General features: G+C 44.6%; 1 protein-coding gene across 1 annotated transcript; it reads left to right on the forward strand.

Annotated features, from left to right (window-relative positions):
* Nucleotides 1–1,283: 1,283 nt before the first annotated feature.
* LOC144936504 (beta-1,4 N-acetylgalactosaminyltransferase 1-like) lies at nucleotides 1,284–8,354 on the forward strand. The gene is made up of 10 exons (XM_078863629.1): nucleotides 1,284–1,528; nucleotides 2,501–2,629; nucleotides 3,426–3,532; nucleotides 4,631–4,668; nucleotides 5,868–6,048; nucleotides 6,169–6,255; nucleotides 6,412–6,599; nucleotides 7,105–7,245; nucleotides 7,339–7,561; nucleotides 8,173–8,354. The coding sequence occupies exons 1-10, from the start codon at nucleotides 1,284–1,286 to the stop codon at nucleotides 8,352–8,354; spliced, it is 1,521 nt and encodes a 506-aa protein (XP_078719755.1).
* Nucleotides 8,355–10,960: the final 2,606 nt, after the last annotated feature.

The following is a 10,960-nucleotide window of genomic DNA, read 5'->3' on the forward strand; positions in this document are numbered from 1 at the left end:
CGCCCTGTCGGGCGCGTTTAATTTCACGATTGTTAATCGGTCATTATTCGTGACGATAGAACAACACCGCTTCTCTCATTTCTTTGAGCGTCAATGCAAATACTGGAGGTTGATGAAATGAGCCGTGTTTCAGCTCCGTTATAAAGCGGCCGTGCTCTCAGCTTGCTATGTGTGTCTGGGCGCGTTGCACTGCCAACCACCAACCTGGCCACCCGAGTTCGATTCCCGTTCACAGCCAACATGAGTGACAATTATTTCAAATGAGTACCTGGTGCGTTGTGTAGTAAATATCGCCACTCGGGAGACAAAGGCGGCCGGGCGTGGTATTGGCCGCCCACCCCCTCGTTGGACTGTTTCGGCCTTCATAGCTGCTCGCTAACAGCACTCGCCCCAACAGTCTGTTAAGGCTAAACGGGGGATCTTGGTATTTTATAGAAAGGCGATCTTATTTACACCTAGAAAATAAAACATTTTTCCCCTAAAAGCCCAGTACCGTATTGTATACATTATATACCTCTGATGAGCATGGTTGGCTATGTACGGTGCAAAATAAGTTCAACATACATATATTATCTAACGCACAAGTTATTTGCACTTGTACAAACTTTTACCCAAGACACCGGTCTTAATGGGCTCGCACCTATTTCTAAATCATAATGGGTTTTTTTGGTGATAATACTGTGTTGACATTTGTGCACAACCACAATTAACAAGCAACTCAACACATTCGTCATTGGCACGACCCGAAAAGAAAGAAACAAGTACAAAATATAATAATAGGGTTTTCCCCTTTTTTTCTGGCAACAAAAGTGAAACATTTTAACAAAGAATCATGTCTGCATTAACCACAATACTTGTGGTCAGAATGCAAACAAAAAAACATACTCTGATAATATATGCATTGTCCTTGAAACTGATTGGTCTACACCAGAGACAGCTTTCTTTTGAGCCTAGTCTCAAACGGCGTTCGACTAGAGGACGCCAAAATGCGTACAGCTCAAAGACAATGCACTATAAGAGTAATGAGGGCCCGGGGTAAGCATCTACATCATGATGTATTGTGGTTAATGCAGCCATGATTCATTTTTAAAAGGTTTCAGTTTTGTTGCCAGAAAAAATGGGGACAAACCTATTCTTATATTTTGGTACTGGAAAAGGAGGCCTCATGAAGTACAAAATAATTCAATGTTTTAAATTTGTGTTTCGGAATAATGCAAATTAATGCTTTGGCACATCATGTTATGTGATCTAAATTCTTGTTTAAACCCTCCTTCACGTGTAGCATGAAGAAACTCACGCTGTTGAGCATGCTCGCTATTGCGACACTGATGTCTGTCATCATCTTCACCATATCCGCGCCGATTGTGTACAAGTATGTGCACCTTGCTACGTTGCCGAGCGTGAAGTCCCTGAAATTTACCGAGCAGCGGTGGTACGAGCAGTCATTCCCGATGAACCTCTCGGACCACACTCAGCTGTTACCTAACGACATGCAAGTCCACTACCGCCTCAAGCCCAGCGTGCAGCGGTGAGTGTCGTAGTTGAATTGAGTTCAAATGACCTTGTGAAAGACCCAACGCAGAAGATCCCTGGGTTTGACCTTTTGCGAAGCTCATGGTTCACCTTAAACCGTGTTCGCACAAACCATGGCAGATACCTGATGCGCAAATGAGAAATTAAGAACTCTCCAAGGGGGGGGGGGGTATAATTGTCTTCCAGAACAGACTAAACAACATACAGCCATGTCCAATCCACAAATACGAAAGAAACATTACAGCGATTACACTCCGCTACTCCTGATGCGGTTATCTGACTTGACCACCTGAATGTGAAATTGTGGTGGCTACTGTGCATCTACATCAGCCATACGAAAATGCCGTAGCAAGGATGGTGCGAGCAGGGGCGGCTGTCCTGGGCGTCCTTCTGAATTATTGGAAACGCTTGATGACTCAAATCTTTAGTGGGGCGGTGCTGCGGGTGGAAGGTAACAGTGCCTTGTGGCTAAGATGTCGAGCTGATCCCATGAGAAAATTAAAGTCAGCACATAATGTCGATATGGCCTTTTCGCTTACCTGGTAAATCATGTATACATAAAACGTGTGCATGTGAAACACCTAATGTTGATGGGAGGGAGATTCATTGCTCCTATTTATTGGTGATAAACTCCACCTGAAGTTTTATAGTATCACTTAACATGTGTAGGTGGTTAAACTTTAACCGTTGTACTGGAGCATCATCAGAGCTTCCTCCACAAGATAGATAAAATATATGCCCAGATTTGGTCTGGTGACAGTGGGACAGGATTGATGATGCATTCATATTTTCTCATTAATCGACAAACCACCTGCATGTCACATGCAGCTGGAAAATCAGACAGAGGAGTGTGTTGCTCCAGTAAAATCGCACCATGGGCCACTACACGTGTCTCTAACGTGTGGATTGAGAAACGCACAAGTGGAAATGGGTCATAAAGTAATGGTATAGTGGTGGTGGTGTGCAGGTTGCTGCCCTCTGGTTCGTGCTCCTGTAAGGGCCGGAAGGCCTTGAAGCTCGAGAAATGGTTCTCGCCCTCCGAAGTGGAGGGCACGCGCCAGAGAAGACAGAAGGAAATGCAAGAATTCTTACACAGGTACACTGCGATGTGACACCCTCCAAATCTTCTTCTTTAGTCTTTTACCATTGTTTTACACAGTTACTGCGCACAAATGCCAAGTGTCCAGTAACAAACATAACTTTTAAAGTTGTTTTTATTAAGAATGAACACTTTTGTTGAATTGAGCAAGGTTATATAAGAGCTTGGGAAAAGAGATGATAGGAGGGGATTCCAAAGTACTGTAGAACATTGCCAGAAGAGAAGCAGAAATAGCAGTGTGGTGTGGTGGTTGACCACAGGGTGGATTAAACGAAATGATCAGTCTGGTAGACCTAGTAGTCCTCGCCATGGGTGGAAGGGTCAACAATAGTATGTATTTGGCTCAAACCCCTTCCACCCTGTCTGATTTGAGCTTTCTTCCATTCAACATACAGATAATTTACCGTCGAGTCCTCATGAAGAATTTTTCTTTTTCTACCTCTTTTCCTTCTTCCAAATCATTAGAGCAATGTCACTCATCTTCATTGACATCATCCTAACGACAAACTGTGGGTGCGACAGGTAGGATTTAATAAATACATCACTGTCCTTGGATACATTACTGTGTTTGTTGGTGGGCATGTTACCCACTTGACATGTTCGGCCATTGGGCCTGTGCTTGGCAACTGTTAAAAAAACAAATAGTTCATGCTTCAGTACCAATATCATGCGGGGACACGATTGAGCGGTATGTATCGTGGAGACGTGGTACAATTGTGTTTATTGGTATGGATGCAAGTGTATAATAAAACGCGAAATAAATGTTAAAAGAGTAAAACGGTTTGCCCCACAGGCAGGACACTGTTCTGAAGAAGGTGCTGGTGGCAGAGCCCAACTCGCCGCTCTCCTACCCGACTCAGGGGCTGCAGGTGCCACCACTCCAGACTATCCTCATACCGGGTGAGAGGCACGGTATGAGGATGGTCTGCGCACCAGAGCTTGCCCTGGCTCTTCAATATACTCCTTGGTTAAGACTTCCCCAAGCTGCCTTAATAATCTAAAGTGTATTATTCATCTAATGGAGCCTGACTTAGTCTCAATAATCTGTTGAGGGGTTTTGCAAGGACAATTATTTACTTCTGGGATATTGCATCATGCCCAATTGTATTTCCAAAGTAATTTTAATACTTTATTATATATTTAATTACATGTCAGCATGACCTAAAAACACTATATCTATTTTGAGCAAGATGAAAACCTTATCACGGTACTCATGTTAAGTGTTTCTGTTCCTGCACGTAATGTGCTGCTCTTCAACACAATAAATGTTGTCAAGAGGCCACTTCTGCATGCCGAAACATCGATCTCCCGCTACAATTGATAATGTAATAAATGGTCCTCGTCAGCACCACTGGGTCGACAGGGCCAATCTTCTACGTCTACCAGCTGAATAGAGCAGGTGGGCAGTTTTCAGACTGGGCGTCGATTTGAAATGTGCACCTGCTCTTATACCCCAAACAATCCACTACTTTCCACTCTTGCAAGGTGGAACATACCAAAATCCGGACCTCTGCTTCCTCTCAAACGATGACAGAGGAAGCCCCTTATCAGCTTCACGAACCATCCTTGGCCATATCCCCGAAGTCAACATCGCCCAGCCATAAAAAATTCTACAAAGCAAAGTGGGCTGCTTTCACTGATACAGTCTTGCTTCTTCAGGACAAAACTTTATGAGACATAATTAATATGGTGGGCATTGATTTGCTGTGTCTTTATATACTTTTTGGATCGTCATGATCTAATAAAATAATTATCTTTTGTCCCATCAATTCAATTCCCTAAGTGGCATATTCATTCATCTGAACCAATCTATTTGTTTAGCCAAAACTTGGGTCAATGCCAATTCTCCAACTGAACTGATGGCTCAGCCCCTGTATTGGTCGATGTGTAATCCTTCGCTCAAATGTTTACATTTCAATTTGAATAGCATCACTGCAATTGCAGCCAATGAGTAAACATTGATTTTGTCTTGTTTTTTTCAATTCTTTCTTTCCATAGGGTTAAGTTTGTTTGCAGATAAAAGAAACATATACAAGGTCAGTACGTGTCTTGATATCATACTATGGGACTTAATCGTGTAATTTTGTAAATAGATGATGTATAATATAACATTATTACAAATAATAATTACTACAGATGATACAGATTGTGTATCTAAGTATGAAATAATGGTATGATTCTAATATTATAAGAGCCATATGTTTACCAAATAAACTTCCACTGAGGCTCAGGGCTTGATATCACAAGGGTTTTGCTTGCACTATCTATGATTTGTCAGCATAAAGTAAATTTTACTTCACCCACCAGTGAATAGTTAATCGCTTAAGATGATAATGATCTGATGTTTGTCCATTTAATAGTGATTATTTTGTATATGGTAGATATCCAGAGTTCATGGAGAAACCCCACACAGGTCAGCAACCTGTTTATTGTACAGGGGACCCTTGAATATCGCGAGTTTATGATTCGCAGTTTCGACCTCTCGCGGGAAACCTCTCTGTATACCAATTTAGCTATTGCGGGGGTTAGTTGTGGCCTTTCCCAGGTATACTGTACCCGGAAGTACTGTATCATCATTGGCTGATAAAAGTGGTGCAGGGCAGGGCCGTGCCCCCTCCCCCCACCGTATAGCCTGTAACAGACTGTTGGGGCAAGTGCTGTTAGAGAGCACCTATAAAGGTTGGCACGGCACACGAGGGGGTGGGTGGCCAACATCATGCCCGGCCGACTTTGTCCCCGAGCCGCGATGTTTACACAAACACACACATCTCCACTTTGGATCATCGTCATCGGTAAGTACAGTATTCAGTATTTATACTCCTATTTATCGTCTAGGATTTTTTTTGTATAGACCTTTTACATGTTTATTTCAATAATTTAGTTTTTTGTTTATTTGGCATACAGTAGTACTTATTTAAATTGCGATGTGTCATTTGTTGGTTGCCGTGTACCTAACCCCATTATTTAGGTAAGCCTTAAAGTATTGAATATTGCGGTTTTGGCTTTTGTGGTACTTTCCAAGAATGTAACCCCAGCGATATTCAAGTCTCCTGTACTAAAATCTAATATTCAATCCAGTAAGTTATCTAGTACGCTGATAATATAAATAGCATCAGTTCAACGATACAACTGGCCTCCTTGACAGTTCCTGGGTTTCCATTATCTTAAAACATTGGAGCTGCATCAGTGGTAGGTGACCACTAGAGTTGTCGACAATGGTGTCTGTCCAACGCAGGTGACGCTGTCCGCGAAACTGGGGGTGCTGGACACAGTGGCGGAGGTGGGAGAGGTGATGGCAGAAGGGCTGGGCGAGTCGCGCCTCTCCCTGAGCAGCCCCCACCTGGAGAACCTCAACCTGCAGCTGCGCACAGTCACGTACACCAACACGGTGTACCAGTCGGGCACCTCCGAGATGGGTACGGCGAGAAGCGACACACGCCCTGCGTGAACGTCCAACCACGGCACCGTGGACCGCGCGTGCCGGCGCGCTCCGCTGACTGGAGCGCTGCTCTCCTTCCCGGTCTCTCTGTCCACAGTGCAGCTGGAGAGCGAGAAACACAGAGCTGAGATACCGATCGTCGTAGCGCACCAGAGCTTGCCCTGGCTCTACGACCCTGGTCCTGGTGAGATATGTTGTGAAAATTATTATGATTGAGCATGAATTACTAAGTATACTTGTTACAACCAGCATTTAAGCAGGTTTATCATGTTTGTCTATATAACGTTACAAATACATAATCAGGGCTGGCATTCATAGAGATATTTTGCTGGCCTGGCAGATGGTAATATCAGCAACCTCGTGACGGTGGTGACCAAGACGTTCTTGCGCTACGACAAGCTGAAGGGGCTCATCGCCAGCATCCGGAGATTCTACCCAGACATCACCATCATTGTGGCGGATGACTCCGAGAATGTTGAGATGCTTCACGAGCCGGGCGTGGAGCAGTTCATCATGCCTTTTGGGAAGGTCGGCACCAATTATAAACATACGGTCACCCTCATTTGTGAACTACGATACATATTTTTCAATAAGTAAGAATCAACCCCTACTCCAAACTTCCTCATGGTTAGAACACTGGATTTACAATCCAGAGGTCACCGGTTCGATCTCTCGGCATGGCATTTGGAACACTGGGTAAAAATTTCAAAGCCACCTGCCCCTGTCTACCCAGTAGTATAAATGGGTACACCACAGTTGATCAGCAAGTTATGTGTGGTGGGGTACAATGTGGGTACTACCATCTCATCCAAGATGGCTGTCCAGCGTGTAAAGGCACTCCCTAGAGCTCCGACTGGAGGCCCTTCTGCCGATAGTGGTGTGGGCAATCAGTTACAGGGCTGAACCTTTTCATTTTTAACAACCAAGTCAGCTGCGAACTGTACAAACCAAATGCGTGCGCAAAATTAACGTTCAATAAGCAAACTGTAAAACATCATCGCTTAAAGATTCCACTTTGTGGTCCTATGTGCAGGGCTGGTTTGCCGGCAGGAACCTCGCCATCTCTCAGGTGAGCACAAAGTACCTGCTTTGGGTGGATGACGACTTCCTCTTCTCGGAGAATACGAATCTGGAGCGCATGGTGGAGGTGCTGGAGAAGAATTCGCTGGATGTGGTGCGTCTGCTTCGACTCACAGTGATATGTGAAAGGTCACAGAGTCAAATGCACATGACCTTTATGGTAATAATTGTTTTTTTTGTCGGGAAGGTGGGTGGCCTGTTAGTCAAGAACGCCTTTGGGCACGTGCTCAAGGTGGTGCCTGGAGGCTCGGACGGAGACTGCTTGTACCGCACGTTGGGCTCCTACCGCAAACTGGACGGCTTCCCAACATGCTCATTGGTGGACGTGGTGGCGAACTTTTTTGTGGCCCGCACCGAGAACATTCGCAGGGTCGGCTTTGACCCCCACTTCAATCGGATCGGTCACACCGGTACGGGGACTTCGTATATTGAACTTTTTTCTCACCATACAAAGCCAACCGTGCTAATCTGGAAAGTACACTTTGGTGAAGAACTAACATTCACAAGTGCTGTTTGTTCAAGGTCACTGCTTTGGAACATGAAGGGCTGCCTCCATGTGAGAGCTCCAGAGATACGCGAATCTTGAAGACCATGTAGTCAATGCATAAATAGTATTTCCATAATTGATGATATAGACTCATTTACCTGTTAATTAATATTATTATTACGCTTAATTTGAAGAGGCACCAAATAAAGTGGCTTCTTTAAAAATGTTACAACTGTGCCTGGAATAGATTTTGATTGCATTTTTTGATGGGAGACACAAGACTAATTTACAGAATAATTCATCCTCTGATTCATTCATCACGCAGAATCGAGCACAGCCAATCTTCATAATTAAAAATCAATTAAAGACTGATAATTAAGGCATGTGCACATTTTCACTACATAGTAGGTGTGCTAGTTAACTAGTAATTACCAGTAATTGGACAAGTGCCTGGGAGCGCTGAGGCTCTACAATCTGCTGCACAATTTCATCGTCAATGATCTTTTGTGTTGTCTCCTCTTGGCCGCTGAACAGAATTTTTTATCGATGGCCTGGGGCAGCTGAGAGTTGGGACGTGCAGCGACATCTCCATCGACCACGCCCCCAGGCAGGGAAACACGGGACAGTACAAAAGATACCGCCACGCCAAGGAAGCTCGCAGTCGCACGATCAGAGCCCTCTTCTTCAAGAATCACCTCGTGTGTTACAAACTGTAATGCGTGACCCCCGATGATGGCCACAATAAATTGTGGAACCTTGTAATCAATTTGAGGCCTGGCTCATAGGTGAATACACGGACTGCATTAGTATACTGACGTATGCAGTTTATAGTGCTTGAAAACTATGCAAACGTTTCATACAACTGAGTAAAACAATTCCTTTCACAAACCACGTGTAAAGTTTCTATACTGCTCAAACGGTGGCAAACAACTTATCGACAGATTATATTTACTTAAGGACAGTTCTTATTATATTTGTTGTTATTTTATTATGTAAATAATCAAACTTTGTAATTAAGCAATGCATTCATATATTGCTTTTAATTCAATCTCAATGCCTTTACAAATTGTAAAGCCATTATATGGCTTCACTTCCCTTGTCATTACACATTATAATGGTGTAACCTTGAGTAGTTTCACTTAAAAATTAATTTACTTTTTAATTTCGGGAATGTTTTCATTTAATTGTGAATATTAAATTATAAATGTAATCGTTTCATGCTTTCCTTTTCTGATTATAGTAGTTTAGGAAATAGTGGTTGAAAGGGAATATTTGTTGATGATTTGTCTTACGATCCAAATTTGGGGATAGTGTTTAACTGGTGTCAGGGACATATTAATAAACACAAACATGTATATTTTCACTAGAAATGTGGATATCCACACATACAGTATACTAGCAGAAGTACCCGGCGTTGCCCGGGTGAAAAATATATTTCTTAATAACCTTACATATGAAGTATTCGGAATGACGGCGGGAAACCACTTGACGGGTAGCACACTTTATTTTCACTTGTCTTCCACAATAACACGTGTGGTCACTATTTCTCACCCTACACACTCCACCTGACACTGGTGGTTACTACAGCTCACGCTACACACTCCACCTGACACTGGTGGTTACTACAGCTCACGCTACACGCTCACTTGACACGCGTGGTTACTACAGCTCACGGTACACACTCCCGGGCACTCCAGCCCCGTAGCGTCCGTGGCGCTACAGACCCACCCCAGCTTGGGCGTGGGTCTCGACCTCTGGGTCCCGCGGGCCGGCCCTCACACGGACGTTCGGCCACGGGTCCCAAAGTCCCGCCTCTGGGCCACACAGGGCCCCGGTCCTCACAAGGACAGCGGGACTAGGTGCCTCAGGGCCCTATCTCTTCCTCCTCCGTCTTCTGTCTTCACTGGTCACCAATTTCCCGTGCGCCTGTGCGCACCACCTTATATAGCCCCCGCTCTCGGGAGACGGAGCGTATGCGGACCTCGACGTGAGCATCCCCCTTAGTTGACCAATCCCCGCGCGCTTGCCCCAGGATCCCATCGCTGTCAGCGCGCGTCACCGATACCCAGCCAATCACTGCCTCATAACCCCCGACCCCGCGCTGACCCCTGATCCTTCACCGTCAGCGCGTGTCACCAACACACACAGCCAATCACTACGCGCTGGCACACGATCCCTACCCCAGTGCATATCACCACTACACATATATACACAGATGAAATAAATAAATAAAGTTGAATAACACTAAATCGATCATTAAACCACTTTTAAGGTGATGGATAAAAAAACTGACATGCCTATTCCCATCGCGGGGCACGGGACGTGCCTCCCGGCAAATCCCTCGCAAGCGAGCGTACACAGACAGACAGACAATTTTGGAGTACGACGTTTCGCTGGTAATTGCATCCAGCATCAGCGAAACATCGTACTCTGAAATGGTAATTGTTGTGGTTTCACGCTTCAACACACCGGTGGGCTAAAGCAGTGAACTATTAGTCTTTTATCAACGTGACACTTTTTTACTGATTGGCCGTGTCGGGTGGTGGAGGGTTACAACACATTAATAAATAAGGCGATCTAAACCCAATAACGTTGTTTATGAATAATTGTCGCGAAAGCCTACATGTTACAAATTGACTCACTTTACTTAATAACCAGGCTACAGTCTAAATTATAGACTGCCAGTACACCCACCCAGCTTAATAACTAGGCTACAGTCTACATTATAGACTGCCAGTACGCTCACCCAGCTTAATGACTATTTGTACAGTCAACATTTAAAGAATCGATTCTTGACGCGTCGGGTTTAAAAGTAATTACACAGTTGTTTTTTCATTGTTATGTAATGTTTGAAAGTTTTCAGAAGATTTTAAATGTATTTTCCCCCCGGGCAACGCTGGGTATATCGAGTTTATACCACAAAGTCGTCGCCTGACAGAGTTGCGTGTCGAGGCCTAGTACCGTGCAGAGCCTCCGGCCTCGCCTAGATTGCCCACCCGGCTGAGGCTGGGTACTGGGGCCGTTACCCCCCCCCCCCCGCGCTACAATAATACTGTCTAATCGCTATAATTTTATTATCTACCGACCCTATTATAGTAATTGCACACATTGGGGTGGGGGGGGAGTGAAGAGGACGTGAAACTTTGATGAATTTACCTCAGAGTCGCGTGTTAATGCGTGCGCATATTTTTAACGGGAATTAAAAATGGCGTCCACCCCGCAGCGAATGCGTCACTACCCGTTGCCAGGGGCAACCGCCGTGGAAAACCAAACGGACCAATCGTGTCTCGCAAATCCCTCACATTTCGTCCAATGAAACTGC

Source organism: Lampetra fluviatilis, chromosome 1 (genome assembly GCF_964198595.1).
Source record: "Lampetra fluviatilis chromosome 1, kcLamFluv1.1, whole genome shotgun sequence".
Lineage (NCBI taxonomy): Eukaryota > Metazoa > Chordata > Hyperoartia > Petromyzontiformes > Petromyzontidae > Lampetra > Lampetra fluviatilis.